The sequence below is a fragment of the Chaetodon trifascialis genome, chromosome 11 (assembly GCF_039877785.1).
Source record: "Chaetodon trifascialis isolate fChaTrf1 chromosome 11, fChaTrf1.hap1, whole genome shotgun sequence".
Classification (NCBI taxonomy): Eukaryota; Metazoa; Chordata; class Actinopteri; order Chaetodontiformes; family Chaetodontidae; genus Chaetodon; species Chaetodon trifascialis.
Window position 1 is genome coordinate 7814277 of NC_092066.1, and position 27084 is coordinate 7841360.

The following is a 27084-nucleotide window of genomic DNA, read 5'->3' on the forward strand; positions in this document are numbered from 1 at the left end:
AGTAAATACATTGGTGGAAAGTAACTAAGTACATTTACACAAGTACTACACTAGATAACAAATAAATGACCATGTATTATCAAAGGTTAAGATCCCGTGGGGGTAAATTCACAAGCTGCCCTGCAGAGTGTGAAGTAATTAATATTAAAAAGCTCCACCTTTACCAGCTGCAACATTAAAGCAATGAACACATTAATCCATCGCTAATTATAATACACATATGCTGAAATGAGCAATTCTGCATAATGAGTATTTTTGTTTTACTTTAAGCACATTTTGAAGCGAATACTTGAATGCAGGTCTTTTATTGTTACTTTCTATCACCACTGAGTAAATGTAATCAGTTACATTACACCATTGCCAAAGGGTTCATTTGCACGAACCAGTACTTCCGTTTTGATTTATTTTCTTAAATCCATAAATTTCCATATTTTTAACTGCTATTGCTTTATTCATTGTAAGAATGGCTTTTATGTGTTTTTCTCCAAATGAACTCTTCACTGTATGCTACGACGTGGTTGTAACACCTCAAAACGTCCACTAGGTGGTGCTCAAGCCACACAGCTTGCTTGTATTAATAAACGAAGTCAATTAAACTGGTCATTCGTATCGTTTTCTATTAACTTCTCCTCTGAAACACGACCGTGTCACCTCCTCTCTGTCTGTTTTAAGGCCATGTGGTGTTTTTTCCTCAGCAGATTTATCTCGTGTTGGCAAAAAGGTGACATCTTTCAGGTCAGCGAAGGGAAACCCCATCCATTTATTTCCACCTCGTCGACGGAAGGTGTGTGCGTGCGCGTGTGGAGAAATCTAGGAAGTAACGTTCGCCAAACTTCTCGACCAGGACGACGGGGAGACGTCAATCCCCAATTTCCATAAGAAACTGTGATTTATACGAGCAATAAGGTTGCCGAGCTGCTGGGAAATTGCTTTTCCGTCGTTTCAAACTGTGAATAAGCAGTTTGTTGCCTCACCTTCTTTGGGAAGCTCAGGTGAAGAAACTTTTTTTTCCCCCTGAGGTTGTGATTGGAGTTCGTCAGCGCTAACCGGAGGTGCGGCGATCTTTGTCTTCTCGTCGTTTTCTGGAGTTATTCGGCTCCTAAAGATGAAATGAGTGGTTTTCCTCTAAAGGTGAAACTTATTTTGACATTTTAGTCCTGTTTGTCACTTGGTGCCGTGTGTCATTTGTCACCTGGGAGGATGTTTGTGTGGGAATCTGGTTAGGCATAAGAGGAAATGGCGATTATAGTAACAGTAGGAATTAACGTGTTAATACGGTAGGTAGAAATAAGGCAAACAAGGACGTTTTTATACAAGAAATAATGTACTTTACTGTATTTAAATGTAAATGGGTTTAAGCTTAAATTAACCTGTACTTTTATCTAAATGCCTTCTTTCCATTCTGCATTTTAAGCTGACATTTGGTCACATTATATGTGTTTCTGCAGTGGATGCTGGCAGCGGGTTGGGGCAGTGAGTTATGCTGAAGCCCGCCTGTATATCTGCGTATCAGGATGAGCACTACAGATGGAGCCAGGGCCCCTGAACAGAATGAAGAGACCCGTGTTGTGCAGATCTACCCCAGGCTGTCTCAGGACACAGCTGCCTACTGTCCCCTGCAGATCAACAGCGAGGACACAGCGAGGATGGTCGTCCACAATGCCGTGGTCACTCTGGGCCTGGATACCAGCTGGACGTACAGCCTGCTGGAGGTCAGGAAGAGCGGCGGAGAGGAGATGCTGCTGGAGGCAGGGGACTGCCTTTTGGACCGAGTCCTGCAGTGGCCACCAGAGACACAGAAGTGGCACCATCAGACACATGGGTACTACTTCATCCTGCAGCGAGCCAACGCTGGAGGCAACCAAGTAGAAGCTAGCAAAGAGGACTGTGATGACCTCTGCAACCTCCAGACTATGACTGAGGAGAGTATCGTGGAGGTTTTACGCCAGCGCTTCTACAGGCTCAAAATCTACACCTACGCCAGCAACATCCTCATTGCCATCAACCCTAATAAGTTCCTGCCTGTTTACTACAATCCCAAGTACGTCAAGATGTACGAGAACCAGCCGCTGGCCAAACTGAGCCCTCATATATTTGCCTTAGCAGACGTGGCCTTCCGTGCCATGCTGAGCAGGCAGGTGAACCAGTGCATTGTGATATCTGGTGAGAGCGGCTCAGGGAAAACTGAAAGCAGCAGCTATCTCATCCACTGCCTGACCGCCCTCAGCCAGAAGACGTACTCCAGCGGGCTGAAACGGACCATCCTCGGGGCTGGCCCGGTGCTAGAGGTAGGTCACTGTGACGGAAGGCTGGCCGCCTGCTCAAACCACTGACGCCAGGTCTGTTGTAGCAGTCCACAGTGTTAACTTGTAGATTTAAGTAACTGTCAAATGTTTTCTGGTTTCAGGATTTACTACTTAATATCTCATTGCAAGGTTATACCCCTTAGAGAGGTCAGGTCGTTCCGTTTTTAAACCAGAGCTGCAACTACAACCCCGATTCCAAAAAACGTGGGGACGCTGTGTTAAATAAATGACAAAATGCAATCATGTGCAAGCGAACTGTGTTTACCAAAGTGCTCCTGAGCCCACGTAGTAATATCATTAATACAATCATGTGTTCACAAAGTGGTGAACCTCGCTCCATCCTCGCTTGTGAACGACTGAGCGTTTCCAGGATGCCCCTTTCATACCCAATCATGATGATCACCTGTTACCAATCAACCTGTTTACCTGTGGAATGATCCAAACAGGTGTTTTTGGAGCATTCCACATCTTTCCCAGTCTTTTGTTGCTCCTGTCCCAACTTGTTTGAAACTAAACTGAAACTGCTGACTAAGCACATATTTCCAAAAATCAACAAAGCCGATCAGGTCAAACATTTTATATCGTCTTTGTGCTGTTTTCAGTCAGAGTTTATGTCAAGAAGGATTCATTAATTTTCACGTTCTGTATGAACAATTATCAAGCAAATATTCCAGCATTTTCTAGCTGTTGCTTCTCGAATCTAAGTATACTGCTTGATATTAGTATAAATTTATGATTTTTGTACTCTTGGTTGATATTTTTATCTATGCAATGAAAAGCTGATCTGACCCTCCATTTTTTTTAATTGAAAACATTTTTTGAGTCTTTTCCAATCTTTCACCTCACTAGAACCCACTAACTTGCATGCATGGTTTAAGAAGCCCCAAATGGTGGGGGTGTTTTCAGTTCAGCTGACAAAACCAGTCACTTAAACCAGCTAATCATTTGCCTTTGCTGCAGAATGCAGACGGTGATGAGCCTTGAACCGGGACTTCACACAATCATGGTGATGATATGAGTTTGCCGAACACCAGATTAATTTGGATGGGTTTTTATCTTTCTTGTTTTGTGGCTCTAGTCAGTCTAAATGAAACTTCATTTGCGTCATACACAGTGCCATCTTTAGTCTCTTATCCCTTTTAGATATCTCTTCTTTTCACAAATAGAAATTGGTGTATAAAAAAAGAAGAAGCCCCTCCCTTTGTTTTGCACTTCCTGCAACAAAAACATCAGTGTAATCAACAATAACCACAAAACAGCTGCATGATATAAACCATAAGGGACTCTACGGTATTTTGTTAGTCAGAGGAAATGCAACAAATACAGAACATGAAGGAAACCATCAAACCATCAAACATTCAGCAGTTTGAGTACGAAGGCAGGAAATCAGTTTTGTGCTGAATTTTGATCATCAGTTTGTTTTGCAATATTCTTCACCCACTTGGTCGTTTCATCAAATTGGAAAGCACCAAAGAGTGAAACTGTCTGTCCACTGGGAATTCCCACTTTGTTGCCACGTTACTTCAGCTTCAGTCTCACACATTAAGAGGTTTCTTTGTTGGCCTTCACATCAGCATTGCGTTTCATTAACCGCGTCAGTGAGCGACCCAGCAACTCTTGCCCACACTTTCCTGTGAAATCCGCTTTCTATTTCGATTGACTGTTAGATTACACAATGTGTTTAAATGATAACTGACTTTAAACTAGGCCAAATGTCTTTTTAGGGAAATGCCTGCCTCCCTGGGACTTAACAGACTTTGTGTTTTACAGGACAAACACTGTTATTTCTTTTCCAGGAACCTGGAGGAAAGCTTTAGTTGGTTTCAGTTCATTCAAGGGTGCAATATGTAAAATGTACGTCATTTAAAACATTCAAAAAATGAACATTATCAACAGAATGTAAAGTAACAGTTCTGACTTTATGTCAAAGACGTCTGTGTGTCTCCTAGAGATATCTGCTGAAGTTAGCATGCTAACTAGCTAGCATCGGATTGAGGATGTATGCAGGCAGCGAGTTTGCTATGTTTCACAAGCTCTCTTAACTTCTATAGTCTCATAAAGAAACAAAATTAACTTGCCCCATCTGAATTCAAATTTTTGTCTCGTACTGAACTAAGATTAGCTTAATTGTCTTGTTAACTCATCGTAAAACACACTTCATTCAGACTGAACAGAAGCAAAGTCCAGTCCGGGCAGACTCAAGTCAGCTAATAGGGCCACTAGCTGCACAGCTAACTAGCTAATGACAGCTAGTAGCTACACCCATAGACAACTCCAGCAAAGACTACAGTGAGCAGCAGTTAGCAGTTCCTCTGGTGATTTGCTGCGTGACCTTCTGCAGGTGACTGACTCTTACGCATTGCACCCTTTGCAAAACAAAAAACTTGTTTTATTCACGTTGTTTTCCAAAGTGCAGCTTTTGGCACCATTCAAATCTGTTCCAGCTACCAATAACTGGAAATTCTGGAGGAACAGTAGGTGTGGAGATTATCCTTTTTCAGATCGGTGCACCACTGCACGGTTTATCTATCCATCAATAGACCATCTAACCTTTCACACAAAGGATCGTGGCCCACTTTGTTACTGATCACAAGCCCACACGCACATACACAATCCCAAAGGGGCCAGCCTTTTCTTTAGCCAGCGTCTAAATATGGATTCTTCCTTTTTCTGAACAAGTCCGACAAGTTCCTCCTTGAAAGAAGCATCAGTTGAAGTATTTTTCCTGTCATTTCAGCTTTCTGGCATTTTGTTGTTTTGTGCTTTTGTCTCAGGAGACATTCAGAGAGAGTTAGCTTGAAGACAGAAAGTGGTTTGTTGTGATTGATCTTGGTGCGATTACATTTTTTTTTTATCTGTGAAGAAACAAGCTTACTGAAGACAGAGGTCATGACACAACATTTAGCCTTGGGTTAAACCAGAGGAGGCCTTGTTTAGCGTGTTTACAGCAAAGGTGAATATCAATAGAGGCCAAGATATATAGACAAGATTTCTACTTGAGTAATGACAGTCATTAATTTGAATGAATTTGTTTTTTGTGGGTTTTATGGTTCTGTAGTTTGGCTGTTTTGCAAAATGCCTGTTACCATCTTGAGATTTCCTTTGTATGCATGAGTCACACCCTAAGATACTTCCTTCTTTGTCGGAAATCAGAACATCATGACCACTATCTTTCCCTCCAAGTTGTAATTCAATGTTATCTCACATCAGTACGTTACAGAAACTACACGTGATTTTAAACACCCTGGTGCAAAGTAACACCTCCTGACTCATGTTTTGAGTGCCTTTTTAAAACATGCATGATGAATAATGGAAAGTGAACTGTAAGTTGTTTTAAAATCTGGGAGAGATCTGCAGCAGGTGATGGCACCCTGCGTTCATCAGGTGTAGCGGTTACCTGACTGACTGGGTGGTTGTTGCTCCAGGTCTGTGTTGGGGGTTGGTGATCAGGAAGCAGAGAGCTGAGCTCCACGGGGGGAATGTGCAGGGCGTTGTCTTTGAGGGAGCACCAGAGAGAGGAGAGAAACTGGAACGTGTCAGAACAGGCTCAGCCAGGTCTGCTGGCAAACCGACACAACAAAGTGTAAATCGCAGAAATCTCTGTCTCTGCTTAAACCCTGCACTCTTCCTCTCCTTCCCCTTCCCTCAGCTGAGTTTCAAGTCAGGGATCATGGATTCTCTGAGGTTTGCGTTTCAAGAATTTTGTCCCATTTTTCATATTTGGGACCACTTTCTGTCCTAATGTCGCCTTCTTCTTTATGAATTTTTAGGACACAGCTGGTACGTACAACCCTCAGGATCACACGATCCATTTCACCTCAGTTGCATCAGTCATGAATCGTCACTTATCACCAGGAAATGTATTAAATCAGCTAGACCAGTGGTTCCCAAAGTGGGGCTTAAGACCAGCTCAAGGGGTTGCAGGATCACTCTGAAGGGTCAAAAGACATTTCCCAGAATAAGAAGAAGCAGAAGAAGCATTCATGATACGCAAGATTATTTTTTAAACCTTAAGGCCTCAAACAATGTCTGTAATATAAAAGGGTAAAAATCACTCTTTGGGTCATCCAGTCAAAACCCGTCATCATATGTAACTGGTGATGATGTTTCACAGTCGACATTGTTTGTTCTTTTTAGCAGCCTGACTGACTTTTTATCAGACAACATTACATATAAAGGGTTGCTGAATGGATTATAGCTGATTCTACTGGATCTTTTCTTTATCAGCAAAATTATAGATTATTTGTTGAATTAAGTCCATACAATATTGAAAAATGCCCATCACAGTTATCAAGACTCTAAGCTGACATCAAACTGGGAACCAGAGAATATTTGGCACAATCACTTACTAAATCAGTTAAACAGTTTAAAAAAAAATAAGTTGTTGGCCACTTGGGTATCATGAAACTTTGGGTTTTGGTTGCTTTTTTGCGGCCAAATTCCCGGTGATAAACGTGGAATTTTGTTGATTTTACAGGCCGGGTCTCCCTGAATGAATAGTTTTTGTCTCTGTCGGGAAAGAGCGAGTTCAGCCTGGCCCTCTTCATGATGGTGTCCTCCAGAGGATCCGGCCCCTCAGCTGGGATCTGGCAGACACCTGTTTCTCTCCCTCTTCCTCATACCAACTTCACTGATCTCCCCACATGCCTTTCCTCCCTTTCCCCGCCATATTCGACATCTGTACATAAGTCTGATCTGTTTGAAAATGAAAACCATGCGTGCCTCTCTGTATTTACGAAGGTTTGCTGGGTTCGAACATTCCTCTGTATCAACCCTTTATCTGCCAGAGTGCGATCCGTACAGTATGCAGGTCTCGCTCGCTGTCTGCATGAGCGTTACTCTGACCTGTTTAGACACGACCCTCAGCAGCTCACAGTGGAATGAAGGAGAACGATGCCTTTTTCTTTGCCGTTGTTACAGCTTAATTGTTGGGAAGTAGAAGCTGATCCAGAGTCAGCTGCAGCTAATGAGCGGCATTTTTCCCAGTGACTTTGCCTGGGTGGAGTCTGTTGTGTTGTGGTTAGTGAACCTTAGTTACTGTCTCCAGTCACAGAATAACAAACTGTGACATCAGTGTTACGTTTCCTCTCAGGCTGCAGTCAACAATAATGTTCGTCATCAGTTCTAACAGTTTGTTTTTCAATTAATTGTTTAGGCTAGAAGGTCATTAGAAATGCTCATCAGTTAATGTTGGGCATTTCTTACGCAACAAATCATTTCAAATGATAAATTAATCAGTTAAGATAGCTGTCAGTTTTCTCTGTTGGTTGACTAATCAATCAGACAACTAATATTTCCTTCTGAACTGCTGATTAACTTATTGGTCACCAGATGAATGGAGTAGTAGTTTTCCAGCTTTGTCCGCTCTGCAGTAGAGAATGAAATTTTCCACTGGTAATAGACTACACAGAGATAAACCTCTAAAGAAAGAACCATGTTTTAAGTGAGAATGAAACTCTCTGTTTACGCGGGAACCTTATTGATAACTTAACAAAAGGCTGCTCGATAACACTTTTATTTTCAATGCCTGTTGCCACTTAACCATGTGCATAATACATGTGAGTGTCCGGGTTCAACTGCATTATTGATGAAAACACTGAGACCTAATGCATCTATGCTGTTCAGTTTTATACAACTCCTTCACATTGTTTTATACTCAAAGTACTTACTGTACATCAGTTAGATAGTACTTTGTTGTATTTTCAGTTTTTGACTCATTTGTCGTAATACTGAGTGGCTTTGCCTCTTCTAAATTAGTTCATAGTAAAACTGCAACAATTCGATGAAGCGATTAGTCGATTTAGATTTTCAATATTTTGATAATTGATTTAGGGGTAGCACAGTGGCGCAGCAGGTAGTGCGTGTGCCTCACAGCAAGAAGGTTGCCGGTTCGATGCCAGGGCGGGGCCTTTCTGTGCGAAGCTTCCCGTGCAGGGTACTCCGGCTTCCTCCCACAGCCCAAAAACATGCTCATTAGGTTAATTGGTGACTCTAAAATTGTCCCTAGGTGTGAGTGTGAGTGTGAACGGTTGTTTGTCTTGTGTGTTGCCCTACGATCGACTGGCGACCGGTCCAGCCTCTTGCCCGTTGACAGCTGGGATAGGCTCCAGCCCCCCCGCAACCCCGAAAGGGATAGGCGGTATAGAAAATGGATGGATGGATAATTGACTTATTGTTTTGAGAAAGTCATCAAAAGTGTGATGGAGGGGCTGAGGAGAATCCATGCTGCTATGGACGCTGAAATAAATAACCAATAATGAAAATCGATGTTAGTTGCAGCTCCAGTTCGGAGTTAAACCAGCTTGATCTTCAATGTTGCATAAGGTTGCTAACAAAAACACTCTCCTGCCACCCACAAACCAGAGTGATTTATTTTGATATCTGCTCTGCAAACATTAAAAGTGTTTAGGTCTGGGTGCCAGTGTCTGTGAGAAATTTGTCTGTTTTTTTTTTTTGCGAAAACTTATGTTTCCTGTTTTAAACAGGCCTTTGGCAACGCGAGGACTTCAGAGAATAACAACTCCAGTCGCTTTGGGAAGTTCATCCAGCTCAACTATCTGGAGAGCGGTGTCATCAGAGGGTAAGACATGGCCTTTCATTTTTCTCAGCAACCTTCTGTGCTCATTTGATGATTGAGGACAGTTTCTTTTTCTTGCTTTCTGTTGGCAACCAAGTCAAACTTCACAGGTTTTGTTGACATTCACTTCTTGTGCGTTTCATGCAGGGCAGTTATTGAGAAGTACCTGCTGGAAAAGTCCCGCCTGGTATCCAGAGATAAGAGTGAAAGGTATAAATAAGACAAATGATTGCTTCACTGATACAAACTTTGCTCTCATTATCTCCAATTTGTTTCTGAACCTTGACCTCGAATAAAAACAGTTAACACTTGCCACACATTGGTGGAGGCTCAAACAGCCTGTGCATTACTGTGGAAGTAACAGATAAAATGAAAGCAGCCTGAGCGCTGATTGATTGTATCGGCACTCTGTGACCCGCAGGAACTACCACGTGTTCTACTATCTGCTGATGGGTGCGTCCAAAGACGAGCAGGAGGAGTTCCATCTATTAAAGCCGCACGATTATCTCTACCTCAAGCAGGTACGTCTGATCCACTCACTTTACAGAGGCAGTCATAGAGAAAGGGGAGGAGCAGCAGGAGGGCATAATGTGTGACTGATGGTGTCAGGTGGGGTGAAGCAGTGGTAGATGTTTATAGAAACAGGCCCACAATATCTAGAAACTTCTCAAGAGTAAATTGTAGCCCGTCAAAGTTTTCACTGCGCGGTGAATAAACAGACACTCACATGAAACTGTAAACCTACCTCGCTTATCTGAGCTTACCGCACACCTGCTTTCCCTCAAAATCGTTTGATTATATTTAGAATTTAAGACCTTGTACGCACACTGATATCTTTGTCTGTGTAGTTGTGTTTATTTATACCTTTTGAAAATGCTGTTGTTTGATTGAACCGAACTGAAAATGCACTCGCGCCACCTAAAAAAGTTTGTCTCTACAGTTTCAACCAACCTGGTGCATTTTATATGTGGAGTCAATGCAATATGGACCAACTACTAGATTGACGCTGTCGCCGTGCTTAATATTCACCACCTCTTTCTCTCCATGTCTCGTCCGGTTGTCCTGCAGGAAGACCTCCATTTAGACGATGAGGACAAACTTGGGCAGGAGTACAAGCGACTTCATCAAGCTATGGAGATGGTTGGCTTCTTGGCCTCCACTAAGAAACAGTATGTACGAGTTTAATAATGAGTAACACAACTGGAATGCTGCAGGCCAGGGTCAAACTAGCTAGTGTAGCCATACTAAACCTTTAGGGAAGGTCAGTAAAAAAGGATCAGTGTAAAATGTGCCTGCAAAACCCTTTGATCTAAAAAAAAACAACATGACTTGGAAATCTTCATTATGTAAGGCCAAACATGTCTGTCAGTAACGTGGGACTTGTTATCAGGGACACAACAGTACATGCCTGAAGGTTTAGACCGTCTCAGGAACGTATATTATTAAAGGAGAGCACTCAGTCTTCTAAGAGGAGGGATTTACGGAAATGTTTGCTGTGCACGGCCATGCAACATTTCACTGCTTTCACAGTGTTTACAGTGACGCTGCACAACTCTCAGTAAGCTGCACCGATCTAAAAACGATCCAGGTAGGCGAAGTACTTTGTAATGCAAGTGTTCACTGTCGAAGAGTTTCTGCTGTCTGCACTGGTGTCAGTAACAGGTCAGAGCTTGTCAAGTCAAGCAGGGAAAAATATGCAGCAAGCATGTTGACAAGCGCCCGACAGCCTCGAGACACAGCGTATACATAAAGGCACTGGCAGCATAGTTTATAACCTGTTCAGGTTGCTTCCCTGGTGCATAACCACACTGAGGACACAGTAACCGTGACAGTGAATCAGTCCACAGAGCGGTGTACAGTAACATTACAAAGATAACAGGCAGAAAGTAGAAGTTATCTTGTCTTTGGTAAAGGGTGCGTACATTCCTTAACAAGCCACTCGAGCAGTCACAGAGGTCAGGTGCAGATTTGGTTGTGCACAAAGTAAAGTGCATGAAGTTACTCTGTAACTCTTGACCTACATGCACAGCTCGTCTTTCTAGCTGATAATACCAGGAAATAGATAATGTTACTATCATCTACAGTTTCTACAGCACTAGATGTGCATGCTAGAAAGCAACACTGATATGTTTACATAAACACAGCAATGTTTAGCCTGCCAGGCACTGTTGGTTGACTACATGCGCGCAAGAGCCGACATACAGTGTCAATATTCAGTGTGAGAAAAGTTTTTAGATAAAGTTGGAGTGAGTTGAAACTGAAGGCTGATTTGAAGGACAGATAGTTAATATGTGAAACAAGTCCGTCAGATTAGTGTGGATGAAATACTTGAACACAAATTCAGTTTGATCGTTGAGAAAAGGTTCGATTGAAAGTTTCATTGGATTCTGGTGGGACGGCCAAGTTAAACATTTAGTGTCGCAGTTAATTGTTCACCTGTTATTCTACAACTGAGGGCCTCCATTGTGGTTGCCAGGTGTGTTAAGCCCACCTAATGCCATCTATGTATGTGTGTGTATTTCCACTGTGTAGCATATTTTCCATCCTCTCTGCCATCCTGCTCCTGGGCAACCTGACATACACACTGTCAGAGGACGCTGAAGTCCTGGAGGTCGGACCTGCTGAAGTTCTGTCCACGCTGTCCGTCATGCTCAAAGTACGTTCCTAAAGTTCAACAGTTGATAGCTAAGATACATGCTGCTAAATCAGTCTCCAGTTGATTTCTAGTGTTGTGCCAGTTCAACAAAACCCTACACTTGGAATGAAAATCATATTAGCTACAAAATATTTTGACTCAGTGAGCAGAACAACTTGTGCAGTGCGTCATCGCTGCGCCTAAAATAGCTGTGTGTATTGTTTAAGAGCGAACATGTTTCAGCCTGCTCTGTTTGTCAATACAGAAGTTGGTAGTGATTTTCTTGTGGATTAAAAATCTTACTGTATCGTAGAGATGTCTTAACAGTATTTTTTTTATTGTTTGTAGGTAAAAAAGGAGCTACTAGTGAAGACTTTGACCAAGAGGAGAGTAGTGACTGCCAACGCCAGCGCGGATTCACAGTACACACTACAAGAGGTAGTATTTAGTATTTGGGCTGGCCCCCTAAGATGAATTATTATGTCATTATGTATAATGACTCTGACGAATCATCACATTGCATAACGCTCAGTTTTGTTTGGTATTATGGTCAGCATGAAATTTAAAGTTGTTACCACCCTTTTTTGTTTTCATGTGAGTTGAAGTTGTAATTGGCTGTGTTTGATGTTTGTGTGCGTTCAGGCCTCCACAGTGCGGGACTCCATGGCCAAGTCTTTGTACAGTGCTCTGTTTGACTGGATCATCCTCCACATCAACCATGCGATGCTCAATAGACGAGACATGGAGGAGTCGGTCTCGGTAAGTCACGTTGTGTAATTTAGGTGCTGCACTATTAAGGACAAAAAAGTGAAATATTGACTGCAGGAGGCCGACAGTTTGAGTCAAATGAGAGGGTGAAAAAAAAGATCAGCAGGATTTTGACTTCAAAGTTACTTAGAATTTAAATTTAAAAGTTAAATTCTATTTAAATATAACAATTTATCATCAATTGCTCGTTATTTTTCTACTGCAACTCTGACATGCTTTCTTGAAGTGCTGAAAAGGGAAATGTGTGAGCACGTGTATCTGAAGTCAGATCATAGTTGTATTATTCATCAAAAATATACTGTCGTTTCAGCAGGAAATATGCCGCTTTAATGTCGCTAATTAAGTACATTATCAAGTTTCCAGTGCTGTCTTTTTGTGTGCTGGTTAAGAACTGTCCTGTTTGCTGTTGTGTTTGTAGTGTTTGTCCATCGGCGTCCTTGATATGTTTGGATTCGAGAACCTCCAGACAAACAGCTTCGAGCAGCTGTGCATCAATTATACCAATGAGAAAATGCAGTATTACATCAACCAGCACATCTTCAAGCTTGAGCAAGTAGGTGTTCCCTCAGTTACCGCTCTGAAAAAGTCTTAAAATATCTGAAATTATGCTATCAAAGTTTAGGGCTGATATGGTCTCAGATATGCTGTCGTGTTTCATGGTGCTTTCATTTGTTTTCAGTTTCCAGTTTGTGGATTATTTTTGGCTTTAAAGAGTCTTAAAATTGCGGCTATTTTATCTGATGGTCCTGCATGTTTCTCTATGTCCCCACTTCTGTTCTGAGACAAGCCAATCTATATTTACTTCAGCTGAGTAACCTCAATATCTAATTAAAATACATTCCAGGAAGATTACATGTCAGAGGGCCTCACCTGGCAAAACATCGACTGCTCTGACAACAGTGGCTGCATTCAGCTGATCAGCGAGAAGTCAACCGGACTCTTTGACCTGCTCGATAAGGAGAGCAAGTAGGTTAACTCCCCCACTGTTATTTCTCACACTGAACATCCAGGCGAAAGACATTCAAACACAGTGTCATGGCAGACTGGCCTCTCTGACTGGTCTTAGCTGTAATCTTTTATAAAAGGTCCAAGGAATAATTCCTTTATTGAACAATAGATGTGAGTGACAGCTAGCCAATCAGTTTCAGCAACCAGGCTTCATTCGTTCCGCCTCACCTCCACCCACGTTCCACCTCCGTTTTTGGATAAACTGGGAGTGAGGCAGAGTCAGGCATTACCAAGATGCCGACGGCCAGAGCGGCTGTCACTGAGCTTCACAATGGCCCTTCAGAAACCTATGAGTGACGTCATGGAGGCTAGAAGTGTTGCTGGATGATACAGTTGAATCATGATGATCTATTTCTTTATGTAACATCTACGTGTCATACATGAGTATTTCAAATTACTATCAAACAAAACTCATTCATTCTTGCATATCATAATATCATCATATCAGCATGTGATGTTGAGTTATTAAGTGGACTTTCTGGCCCCCCAGTTGACAGATGCAGTCATTTCTGTTGCTGCTGACCTACTATTTCTTTACTGAAGTCAGTCTTGTTTTGTTTCCCAGATATTACATGCTTTTATTGATATTCTGTCCTCTTTGTGTTTCTTCAGCCTCCCTCAGGCCACAGATGAAACCCTGTTGGACAAGTTAAAGCTGCAGCATCAGGACAATCCATTCTTTGTACCCTCTTCAAATACAGAGCTGACTTTTGTCATTCAACACTTTGCTGGGAGAGTTAAATATCATATCAAGGTGGAGTATGTTTCCCACACTGTAAACAGTTTTGTTCTACAAAGTAGTTTGAGTAATTTTACATTTGAGATTCAGTTCATGTACATTCCATCATTCAGCTCGACCGCTGTAACATAGTGAGGGTCTCCAGTAGCCTTGGTAGATAAGCCACTCTGGGAAAATCCTTGAATATCTTTGTGGACTAAGTGAATGATTAATGCTGCTCCCTCCCCCAAGAACACTGTTGTTACCCTGTGAAGTTTAAAGATGTGAATACATGCAGTGATAGTGGAGCGCCACAGATTCCCTCCTGTGTGAATACAGCAAGGATAAAAGCATTCAGCGCCGTAATCATGATTCTTCTGCTTCTTCAGGACTTTCGGCAGAAAAACACCGAGCACATGCTTCCTGAGGTCGTATCACTTCTGCGAAGCAGCGAGCGGGCGTTCCTGCATCACTTGGTGGCATCCAGCCCAGAAGCACAGTTCAGATGGGGGGTCCTCCGAGCCACCATCCGCATCCTCGCAGTATTCAAGAACATGGGACGCAAGCGGGCAGAATTGAGTAGGTCGCTTTGGTTACTCATCCAGCTGCTTTTTCAGCTGCATCCAGCAAAAAACACTGGATGTGTCTTGCAGGACAAACTAGTCACAGCTTGTCAGGAATTATGTTTGTTTAACTGACTTTTTCTGAACATCTCAGTCACCCTTCATCTCTCAGGCATGTTTTTTATTCTGTAGTGATGTTCTGTTGATAATATACTGTACAACTGACTTGTGTTGTCACCACAGTTGCTACCAGAAAAGACTCCCGTAAGTCCCTTAAAGACTTGAAACAGCGCAGCAGTACTGTGGACAGACTGTCAAGGTAAAGGTTTCTACACTGGTGCATTTATAGTGAGTTTTACTGCCGCTGACATGTCTGTCTTGCACTTGATTTTCATTGTGATACAACTGAATGTATTCAAACTGACCACTGGTCTTGAATCGGGCTGGCATTTTCTGTTTTTTCATTTATTCATTCATTGTGTCATTCAGTCTTAGTTAGTTAAGCTTTTTTATTCAGGAAATCTCATTGAGATCAAGATCTTTTTGCAAAAGAGACCTGAGAACAAATGACATACACACATGGATCATCATAACAAGAAAATGTTTTTCCACATGGGTTCTAACCATCACAGGTATTATTAGAAGAATAAGCTAGTAAAGCTGTAAATTGTCTTGCTGTGTCACAGTTCATTCCAGTAGTAAGATGCATAGCACTGGAAACAAACCAGTCTCACCCAGTTCAGAGTTGGTATGAGGAACTCTAGGAAGAAACACCATCATGGTTTCAGTCCATCACTTAAAAAACTCACATATATGAAAGGGTCCCAGAACACAACTAATATTCCCTCTGTGTACGCAAGAGAAATGTGACTTACTATGAACTATTAGCTGATGAAGTACCTCTCTGACATTCACAGCAACAGCCTGACTCTGGATTTCTCCTTCGATCGCTCTGATGAACTGCCTCTTGACGTGTTTGAAGACATCTTTGCCAATTACGAAAAGAGAAAGTAAGTGGAGCATATGGCCTTAGTTTAAACATAACATGATATGCTAAGCTTCCCCTTCTCACGTATGTTAAACGGAGCCTCATGTTGTTTGTATCTTCTGCAGGAAAAGTAGAAGCGGTCGACAGAAGCAGCTCATTCCAAAGGTGAAGTGTGCTGATGAAGCTTTTTAAGTCATTTCAGAAGCAGAACTTCCACATAGATGTTTGTACATCTGTGCAATAATCAATTAATTCCATTTGATCAGCTCATCTGGCTGTCAGTCTGTTCATTCATCCATGTGTCTATCCTTTTGTTTTCCCTTTATCGTCTTTAATTAAACAGAACCTCATGGATTTGCACTCACTCCAACATATTGTTGGTCTCACTGCGCACGACCGGACCAGTAAATTCATCTTCCACCCTCATCGGAAGACAAAGCCGGCTACAGTTAGCACTCAGTTTCAGGTTTGTCCTCTCTGCAGTTCTATCATAAAGTCCAACTTGACGTACATGTACATGGAGGGAAGGTGCCATTGTGTCATCTGAGAATGAAATATCCACTATTTGATGTAGTGATGCTCACTTTTATCAGCTTATTACTTGGATAAATGTCAGGCTTTATGGGAGGCTTTTAAAGCTCTGAGTCACTTCTACATTTTAACTGAATTTCAGGCATTTTTCTTTTCAGTAAATAAGGGATACACAGAATGTTGTTCTGGAATAAAACATTTACAAATGTTACTTGAGCTATAGCTGTAGTGTCTGCTTTTTTGTGCAGTGCATAATTGTGGCACAATATAGCAAAACACCAGTGCATGTTTGTCTCTAACATGTTGACCGCCTGTTTTTTAATCTACTATCATAAGAATTCAGCATCAACCATCACTCATTGCACTTCCATGTCTCACAGGCTTCACTCAGAAAACTGATGGAGACGATTGAAAAAGCCGAGCCGTTCTTTATTTTCTGCATTCGCTCCAATGCTGAGAAGGTAACATCTGTGAATCTGCAACATCATCCTGGTAAACTTACGCTGTATAACCACAGATCATCATTTGGGGAAATATTTTGTTTTTTTTACAGAAAGAGCTGCATTTTGATGATGAGCTTGTGCTTCAGCAAATCAAGTACATGGGCATACTGCAGATGGTTCACATCCAGAAGTCTGGCTACAGTGCCAAATACACGTTTAAGGTGGGCAGCTGATAAAGAAGAAACACCCTCTGTTCAACAGTTGCATGAATGTTTTGTATTACAAGTACTGGCACCAGGAAGCAAAACTCTACGTACAGATTCAGCAAAGGGTTTGTTTGACAAACAATTCTTCCAGTAGCATAGTTATACCCGTGCATCCAAGGTTAAAAAGAGAGGCTCCAGCCAGAGCCAGTATCTAACAAGCGTATCTGAGAAATTTAGACGCCCCAAGGTCTTCTAATCAGTACAGCTAGACAGTCTGAACCTCCACTCACATCAAAGGTCATAAAGGTTGCAGTGACCATTCGAATTATTCAACAGATGATTTAATGGTTGCCACGTTTGCATCTGGTTTTGAATTGTGATCTGTATCTGGACACATTATCTGGGTAAAGAAAAGGGCACATTAATGTTCAGTGTAAATGCATCATGATCAGAGTGTGATTGAATCTGCCAAGCCACATTCGGAGGTTGTCTGGCTCGCATTGTGTTTGTATTTTTAGTAGGTGTAAATGCAATCCGGACAACATGCTGGCATCCAAACACAACATGACATCGATACAGATATTTGTTTTAAGCTAGCATAAAATGCAGGTTGTTTGTCAAATTTAGAAATCAAGCAAGCGAGAAAGTCAAAAAACACATCTCTCATTACTGATGTATCACTTCTGGACATGTCAATGAGATGAAAGTTAATTTGCACATCTGATTTCTTGATGACAGGAATTCGTCGAGAAGTTCAGAATTTTGCTTCCAAAGGGAGCTACAGGAACTCCAGAGCACATAACTGAACTGTTTGAGAGGATGGAGCTGGATAAGACCACCTATCAAATAGGAAAAACACAGGTGAATATTCTTTATCATATCTGTAACTCATTCTGATCTTAACTCACCTTTGTCATGTGTGTCATAATGTCCAGAGGATGAAAAAGACTTCATGATTTACATAAAGTCATAAAAATGCTTGAAAGTGACTTAAGCAGTGATGCATCTACTGAAATGTACCTCACATGACCCAGTACCGGTTGTCCCATCATGCCTCTCTTTCATCTACTCAGGTGTTCCTCAAAGAGAAGGAGAGGCAACTGCTCCAAGACACACTGAACAAAGAAGTGATGCGTCACATCATCGTCCTGCAGCGCTGGTTCCGTGCCTGTCTGATGAGGTTGCACTTCCTGCAAAGGAAAGATGCCACCATGATTATACAGGTACCATTAATAATGTAGAATACTGCACAATATAGGACAATTGGAAATCTCTTCAGGAAGTCTTCTAGCCAATAAAAACACTCACCCAATCACAGGTTTCCAGGGATGTTGTGGATAGCTAGTCTCAAATAAAGAACACAACAACAGACTCAGTTTGACAAGAGGGTTTCTGATGTTTTTTCAGAGGAGCTGGCGTGAGTTTTATGAGAAACAGAACCGAGCTGCTACAGTGATCCAGACAGCATGGAGGACTTCCCTGAAGAGGTCAGAGCATGAGCATGAGGAGGAGGACGAGGAGAAGACGTCCAAACCCTGGTCTGGACGGGACAGGTATGCCTGCCACTCAACCTGCGCTGCTCGCATTGTTTGGATATGATAAGCTCTCCTCAGTCGAGTACAACCTGTTTTAACAGATGTAAAAAGGAAACTGCATGATTACAACACGTGCCCTGTGTTAATGCAGGTTTCCAGAGATTCTTGAAAATTCAAAGTGTAAATATTAGGTTTATTTTGTGAACATAACGTGACAGGTGTACTGGGGTAAGGTGCTGCATGTCAGTACACCATGCACCATCCTTCCCAACTGAAATGCAAGACTTTATAAGCACAGGTTGACTCAGTGTTTATTCAATAACCACCTTAAAGGGTGTGCTTCTGTTTTGAAACACAGAAGTCATCAAAAAGATCTTTAAACCATCAACATTTCTTGTTACTTACAGGCCAACATACTGTACATCTTGATACTAATGTATCTGTGACAAGCTATATGATGGGTTAGTGTCTGCCCAGGTTTTACAGATGATAAACCATCAGCATTTCTATTATGGATACGGTTGTTGCATTGCCAGTCTGATTTAGCACTTGTTACATAACAGCTTGAAGAAAAAAGAGCTGAGGAGGCAGCACAAAGTGGAGCACAGCCCCAGCAGGACCGAGCAGCCTGACCCAGTCAACGGCCAGTCTGCACAGAGCACCAGGAGCCGGGAGAAGCGAGAGGGCAGAGGATCCCCTCCCCCTCTCAACAGACCCCTCTCCCTCCCACTGGACCCTAAAGTTGGCCGCGATGATCGCTCCACCAGCCCCTCTAAGAGCCCGCTTCAGCGCTACAGAGACATGGGGGGCATCAAGGAGAAGGCCGAGAGGTGGAGAGAAAGGCAGAGCGATGATTCAAGTCCAGAAATACGGCGACGATTGGACAATAGGAAAGATGATGTTCAGTAAGCATTCAAACACGTGTTTTGTTTTTTTTTGTGGCAGTGATTTCTCAAAATGATGCTGGTATTTTCGTTCCACAATAGACCACACAGCTGTGCTCTTATTTCCTTCTGCAACACAGGCTTAAGGCAAAGTCCATGTCTGTTGATGAACTGTCCAGGATCAGCTCATCAGGCTCTGATAGTTCACCCTCTACCAGTGAGGTAAGCTTTGGTCATATGTTACTGCGTAATCCAAAACACTGTATCGTTTGCTTCTCATATAGTTGTTAGTGTCTTGCACAACAATAACGATGTTGTTGGCTTTTCAAAACACTGTGGGTACTGTATGTGTGTTGTAACCTGACAAACACGTGAATGGAGGCTCCCTACACATGAATTAGCGAAGGCCTCCCAGTCTGTGCCTCATCACCTTTCCTGGCCCAATTAGGTCAGGGTGCGTTACCGCAAGCAGCCCAAACGCAAGCGGCGCTTAGCCTACGCCCGCAGCGGTTTGATGATTAACTTTGGGAGCTCCAAGGAGAGCGAGTACTGGAGCTTTCCGCTGCCTCCCATCAGCCCCCATGTGCCCATCCTGAAGAACTCGGCCAGTAGCGTGGATGTCCGGGCTCTCAAATCCGCGGTCAAGGTACTGACCGAAGAGACGCTTGACTGACCGCGACTCTCCTCTGCATGCAGGCCTTGCATGTGTATGCCCCAAATTTATGGAAGGTTGCATTGCTCTGGGGCTTCATATTTCTGCCCTGCAGCCCAGGACAATAAAGAATGAGCTCTTGCTTCCAAAAAACAAAATTATCTAAATTTTGTCTCTTTGCGCAAATGAGCCGTAGGTCAGCAGGTACAGTTCAGACTCATTATAGACTATTACAAATTGCTTTCATGTCAGTGTTTTCTCGCCACTTTAAGGCTTTTTTAACCATACGTAGCAACTAAACTATATGGCAGCATTCATATGAACCCACATTCTTCAGGTTATAGCAATAATCATTATACTGTAATGTAAAAATCACTGGGACATCACTGATCGCTTTGAAAATCAGGTTCAAAAGTGAAAGCATTCAGACAATCAGGGCACCGAGCCACACACACCACATCACATAATGAATCTAACATGGGAATAAGATTTGACTACTGTGAATTTGTATTTTAAATCTCACGTATGTGTTTAAATAATAAACGTTCATAACACACTGACACGGTTTTATTAATATATGAACTAACTTTGTTCACACTAACTAAAGCAGACTAAGTTAAATGCTCAGTAGGTGGCAGGAGACAGTGAAGCTTTGCATGATGAGCAAAAATGGTGAAGGACTACAACTGCCGCGCTAATATTTTATTATGTGAATGCAGTCTGGTTTGGTGGTGGGGGAGCTGTGGTGCAGCTGCTGCAGGGGAACATGGTGGGGAAGGAGGACCAACTGTTGACTGAGCTGTTTGTTTGCCAGTTTTACACTTTGACAAAGAGCATGTTTGTGTTTTGGTACTGTTGCAGATACCATCAGAGCCTGATGGGTCCAGGTTCAGTCTTCCAGCGAGGAGCTCCAATGAGGACTCAGGACAACAGGGATCGAACCAATCTCAGCTCACAACCCCTGAGAAGTAAAACTCTTTGCACAGTTTTAAGGAAGCTCTCAAGGTTTTGAGTTTTCAGAACCAAACTTTGTTTTGAATGATACGTAAAGTATTTGATATGTTGCTGCATGATATTGATAGACTGTTTTTTTCTACAGGATTTGGTTTCTCAGTAGATTCCTGAAAAAGCGGGCGCTTAAAAATTCCCCAAACAATGACTCTCCATCAGATAAAGCAGGTAACCAAAAGTTTTCAAAGACTTATTCCCCAAAGCAGCAACCTTAATGTATTTATTTCTACAATGCACATTTTGTATTTGCACATGTAGTTCATTTGTGTATAATAGTATAACCAAAATGGGAATTACTTAAGGGCAAGACCTAAAGGGAAGAGAAAAGAATAAGCATGTCGCAGCTTTCATTTGATTACAAGTGGAGGTCATGGTTTACCATCATACGTCATTGATTAACACATTTCTCTACTTACTGCCATCTGCAGGCTCTTTGCAGATGAGCAACAGGTGTAAAACATCTTTATATCATAACATAACACAGTTTTGGGGAGTTTGAAGAGGCTCCACTGACCACAGAAATATATTTAAATGTTTCCTGAAAGCACCCTCAACATCACTAGTAGATTGTAGAGTGTAGCTTTAGTGTTTAAATCGTTGATAGTCATGTCTATGACTAATGATGCCGTATCTCCCTTGTCTGTGTACAGTCACCTTGCCCAGCTACACTCCGCATCCCTACCACATGCCAAACCAGGACAGTGGCAGGGTCAATAGAAACCCCACCATCCGAATCAGCCGGGCGACGCGGGTCATGCAGTGGAATGCTTCTCTGGACCGTGAGCTCACCGACCCCAAAGAGCTGCGGAACCTGGACGAATTCCTCGGCAATCAGGTGAGATCACCAGCTGAAACACAGCAGGTTTACAGTGCTGGTTGTATTTATGCCACTTTGAAGTGTTGACACACATATGGCTCACTTCTTTTTACTGGACTTTTGCTTCATACTGCAGCCCAGTTATGTTACGCAATCTCAAAACCATATTACTAATTACTAAAGAAAATCTAGTGAAACCATTGAGAGGTCCCTTTTATACATTTTTGTCTACCCATGCGTAGATATATATTTTATATTTGTATTTTATAATACCTTATCTATGTGTTAAATTTTATCTTGTCCAGTTTTGTACCATTTCATAGTGGAATAGTTGTTTTTTCCTACATAGAAATTATTTTAGAAGAATTGTCCAATCTCCAATTAAGTTCCAGCATTTTGGAAACCATCTCAAGCAAGTTGTACAGGATGGACAATAAATATTGGATATTTCTTTTTAATAATCTTGTATTTATTGAGTTTAGCAGCTGGAAAGTTAAGGCACGTTCCAAATGACTGTTCCCTGTTTGATTCCACCCGGGGACATTTGATGCTCGTCATACCACTCTCTCCCCCATCCAGTGAAAGCAAAAATGCAAAAAAAAAGAAAAACCCAGTTTTCTATGTGTTCATTATTTCTTTATCTTTATCCTCAGGTGAATGAGCTGCGAAGTAGAATAAAAGAGCTGTCGCCAACAGAGAACATCTTCCTCACAGCCACCATGCAGTTCAGGGAGACCATTAAAGGCATGTACTCTGTGAAGGTCAGTCCAGCATCTTCCTCTGTACTATATAAAGTTTAATCTAGTAAGGGGAACGACCTTTTAATAGCACATCTCTACCTTTCATGATCGTATAGGAACATTTTTATAAATGTTGGAAAGTGGTCGTTAACAGTATTTTCCATGTACATTTTGTGACCAACAGAAGCCTCAGATCAGCTACAAATATCTGATGAAGGGCTACCAGAACAAAGTGAGCATGTTAGCGGGGTCCAAGAATAAGACAGAAGTCTCGCTGGTGGTCAACTTGTTTCAGTCTGTGCTGGACGGCTTTATCAGGGGCGAGATAAAACGAGTGGAGTCGGAGCCAGCCAAGGTGGGTTTGAGAATTTTATTTCAATCGTCAGTCTCTAAACTCTGATCACTCACTCATATGTCTCACCTCTGGCACCTGTCAGGCCACCAAGACGACAAAGAAGAGGAGGAAGAAGGACAAATGTGTAAGTTTAATATCCTGAATTGTTATGTTTTTCCACTATACATCCAGGTAGATCATCCCAATGCATTCTTTGTTCATCTCCCTACAGCCTAATAGTCCTCTGGATCACCTGTTTAGCACATACCAGGTGAACATTATGCAGTCATGTGACTTGTGTGGCTCCTACATCTGGGGAATGGAGAAAGCCTACATGTGCAGTGGTGAGTTCAGAGAGCTGCAAAACCACAAAATGTAGCAGCATTTTAGAATAAATAATAGAGGGACACAATTAAATTGAGCTTTCTTTTCTTTTGTCTTTCATTTTAGCTTGCAAGTTAATATGTCATAAGAAATGCCTGAGCAAAATCATCACAGACTGCTCAACACGGTGTGCCAGGCAGGTAGGAACCGACATTTTAAGTACTCCTACAAATACTACAGTATGACTGAGTAACCCTAAAATATACACATCAGTTTCTCAAGACTCCCTGTCCATTAATCCCGAATGAATACCCCTCTGTTTTTTGCCTGTGATAGGATGACAGTATGCCAGGTTCCCTTCACTTTGGGGTGCATGTGTGTGTCCTCACAAGTAAAACCACCCCCGTGCCCAAAGTGGTGGAGTTGTTGCTGATGCACGTGGAGATGAACGGCCTCTACACGGAGGGCATTTACCGCAAGTCGGGCTCGGCCTGTCGAGCGAGGGAGCTCCACCAGATTCTGCAGACTAGTAAGAAAAGTTTTGCGCGCCAGCTGAAACTTGAAATGCACAAAATGTTATCATGTTACCATCAGATCCAGTCAGCCACACTCCCCTTGACAGGTTAGACCTCCACATCACCATTTCACTGCTAATGTGCATTTTTTGTGCTTGTGTTCTGTGTTGTGTCATCAGATCCTGAGGCAACATCTTTAGACAACTACCCCATCCACACCATCACAGGTCTGGTTAAACGCTGGCTCAGAGAGCTGCCGGACCCCCTCATGACCTTTTCCCTCTACAGTGACTTCCTGCACGCTGTGGGTGAGTAAACATTGATAGTATTTTAATTTTGGAGTTTAAACCAGAAAGGTCTGATTAGCATTGATAAAACTCCAGATATGGACGCTTACTCTGATAACTTTTTAAAGTTTATTGATCTCCATATTTGTTTGCCCCCAGAGCTTCCAGAGAGAGCTGAGAGAATACGGGCCGTATACCAAAAGATTGACGAACTTCCTCCTGCTAATTACAACACGTTAGAGCGGCTCGTCTTTCACCTTGTCCGGTAAGAAGATCTCTAATATTCCCTTCTACTGCTTCTACTCTTTGACACGTGTAATGCTCATGTCTTGTGCGCCAGCAAAACAGAAAGGTCCCCAGTATATTCTATGCTGACTATTTGATCGTGCTGTGCTATCTTTGTGTGATAAAAGCCCTGTGAGATCTTGATCTGTGTGTCTTTTTAGGGTTTCAAAGGAAGAGGAGCACAATAAGATGTCACCAAACTCTCTTGCTATTGTGTTTGCCCCCTGCATCCTGCGTTCACCTGATATGGAGGACCCCTTCCTTGGTATGAAGGATGTGTCCAAGACTACAATGTGAGTCAAACTGCACACTCCCATAACACTCCACTCTCTTCACCAAGTTTGATTTGATATTTATTTTCAGTGAAGTCAAACTCCTGCACGTGTTCTTGTTAGATGCGCTGTCTGTTCCTCTTGAGATGAAATTCCTTTTTGTGTGGGTGTATTCATTTTGACCGTGTTGTCTGCAGGTGTGTGGAGATCCTCATCTCTGAGCAGCTCAGGCGCTACAATGAGAAGATGCAGAATATCCAGGAGCTGGAGTACGCAGAGGCCCTGGCTGTCAATCAGCTCAAACTGAGGAGACAAAACACGGTATTAAATTCACTGTCAGGCGCCTTCTTGATTGTCTGTGTCTGCCAGCAGTTATTTTTAACTTTATATAAGTCTGAGGAAAGTAACATTCAGGAAATTAACATCCCAACGTTTACATTGATATTAAAGAAACTCAAAATCTTCAGCTTTACGGAGCTAAATGACTCGAGCTAAACTTCTGGAACTACCGTGGACTACTAGAGTGGACTACAGAAGTCAGAGAGTTGCTCATTTTTTAAATAGAATTCAAATGATTTGGAGCCATTGCCTTCATTTATCAGCTGACAGCCAAGCACTGCTCTGATCTCTGCAGATTGTCGAAAAGCCCTCAGAGCTGGACATTCCAGAGCAAACACAGACAGACGATGAAACCGAGAGGACCCTCATCGATCGGATCAAGTCCATCAAGCAAGAAAAGTGAGCTGAGACTTTTTTCATTGGAGCTAAATGCACTGTTTAAATGAGCTTGAGTAATAAAATCTTATGTTATTTTCAGGGTGGACTTGGCCTGCAGGTTACCCGAACTTGAGCAGGAGAACTCTGACAATGACAACCTGGACTCATCGTCATCGATGAGCTCAGAGAGCCTGGAGGACCGCCTCGGGAGCCTGGACTCGGAAGGTCAGTAGGGAGGTAAGGTACCTTTACCTTCCTCTTCCACCGTGGGTCCTATAATGTGTCATCCAACAGGTTTTATCAGGCAAAGTCGGTGTGAAAGAAGGACAAAAACCCTCCTGTGCCATAGAACTCTTTTGTGCCTTTGGCAAATCCTCAAAGACACTCGTTTTGTTGCTCTTGGTCGTTCACATGACAATTCATGGAATTAATTATGTTAAGAAGAAATAGAGCTTGAGAGAGAAGTTCAAACCCTGTCTCATGTTCACTCCACTGCACAGTGTGGCCAGTATCTAGGAGTCATTCTCAGATTGTCTGCAGAACACAGCACCTCTAGTGTATGTGAAATACTTTATTTAGAGCATACTGATGCCTTTAGATTATCCAACAAGCTCTTTGTTTGAAGTCTCCTGACGCCCCGAGAAAATAGTCACAGAGCCGATGATCTGATTAGGCATTGAAACTCCTCCACCTACAATATCAGACCAACACGAGAACTTGGGGTTGACTGTCTGTGTACTACAAGCTCATAGCACATGTTTTCTGATGTTTGGATTTCCAGGAAAGGTGACCATGCGATTGAAAACCCAGAAACCCAAATGCCCGCCGAAACCTCCTGACCTGGCGCAGAGAGTCAGAAGTCTGATGGCTCAGACAGATGATGAACAGAGGTTGTTTTTACCAGGACTAAAGACAGATGTTACCCAATCCATGTGCTTCCTGCCCAGCCAAGACGCGTCCCCAACCAACAAGCCCCAGATCACTGGCGAGACTATGAACGGGAGCTTTGACGACCTCGACATCCCTTACATTGATGAGGATGAAGATCTAGTAGAACACCACAAGTTGTAATAATTGGAATATTCTTGAGTATGTGTTACTAGAAGGCTTGTGTTATGTCAACAAGGAACTGTGCACTTTGTTTTATAGACATTCCCATTTGTCAGTGCTGCTATTGAAACGAAGTGCTTTGAGAATTTATATGTATTTTCATGGGAGATCGTACGGACAGTCCCTTCATCACTTTTATAACAGATCTGGAGAAAGACCCAAGAGCAAGGACTACTCAGCCTCTTTATGCCAGACACTGTTTGTTATTTTAAACATGTTTCAGAATTGTACAGAACACATTTTATAAAAGGTAGGTATTTGGACCAGTTCTGTAAAGTTGTGTGACCAGCTGCGTTGTGATGAGGAGCATTTGAGGATACGAGATTCTTCACTAATGGACATTATTGTGAGCTCGAACACTGTGGTACTAATGGCAGTTTATGGTGTTTTGTGGGCAAAATGTCTTGTACAGTAAGTGAAGTGTACAAGAAAAGCTTATAGGAGAATCAGATTCTCTGTTGTACAGATTGACGTTGCATTTTGGGCTCTCATTGAGTGCATTGTTGTGTATCTGAAATGTCTCAGCTGTGTTTTTCTGTTTTTCTTTTTCCTCTGGTATATAGCTGCTGTGACTGACCACTGACTCAGTATACCTCTAAAGAGAGCGGTCATGTTGCTGCAGTGTAGACTGACTGAAAATACTTCCCTCTGTCACTTTCAATGTCAGTGCAAGGTTATGCCGTTTCTTGAGTCTATGCATATAAGTTTTAAAAAATATGCACGCCTGTCCATTCTGTAAGGGGTAGGAATAATGCATACTGGGGTGAACATCTTCCAAGTCTGAATTTTGTCACCACCTGAAATAAACTGACAATTTTCCAGTGTTTTCTGCTGTAATACAGACGGCTACACTTGTAA

General features: G+C 42.3%; 1 protein-coding gene across 1 annotated transcript; it reads left to right on the top strand.

Annotated features, from left to right (window-relative positions):
* Nucleotides 1–837: 837 nt before the first annotated feature.
* Nucleotides 838–26887, top strand: LOC139338675 (myosin IXb). Its single transcript, XM_070973906.1, has 41 exons — nucleotides 838–1131; nucleotides 1449–2288; nucleotides 8792–8886; nucleotides 9031–9093; nucleotides 9305–9404; nucleotides 9952–10052; nucleotides 11416–11539; nucleotides 11867–11956; nucleotides 12161–12277; nucleotides 12705–12839; nucleotides 13131–13252; nucleotides 13907–14048; nucleotides 14402–14591; nucleotides 14819–14894; nucleotides 15493–15585; nucleotides 15689–15728; nucleotides 15907–16029; nucleotides 16475–16555; nucleotides 16648–16758; nucleotides 17482–17604; nucleotides 17817–17966; nucleotides 18151–18296; nucleotides 18842–19183; nucleotides 19303–19384; nucleotides 19611–19808; nucleotides 20676–20782; nucleotides 20914–20993; nucleotides 21476–21660; nucleotides 22296–22403; nucleotides 22567–22737; nucleotides 22820–22861; nucleotides 22949–23060; nucleotides 23167–23240; nucleotides 23377–23569; nucleotides 23735–23863; nucleotides 24002–24107; nucleotides 24289–24420; nucleotides 24597–24720; nucleotides 25034–25137; nucleotides 25217–25341; nucleotides 25898–26887. Exons 2-41 carry the CDS (start codon nucleotides 1515–1517, stop codon nucleotides 26185–26187), a joined length of 5700 nt encoding a protein of 1899 aa, XP_070830007.1. The 5' UTR covers nucleotides 838–1131; nucleotides 1449–1514; the 3' UTR covers nucleotides 26188–26887.
* Nucleotides 26888–27084: the final 197 nt, after the last annotated feature.

Coding starts and splice junctions, on each gene's coding strand:
- LOC139338675 (XM_070973906.1), top strand. CDS start 1,515: ATGAGCACTACAGATGGAGCCAGGGCCCCTGAACAGAATGAAGAGACC. Junction 9,405..9,951: donor ATTATCTCTACCTCAAGCAG/GTACGTCTGATC, acceptor GTTGTCCTGCAG/GAAGACCTCCATTTAGACGA. Junction 24,108..24,288: donor CTCGTCTTTCACCTTGTCCG/GTAAGAAGATCT, acceptor GTGTCTTTTTAG/GGTTTCAAAGGAAGAGGAGC.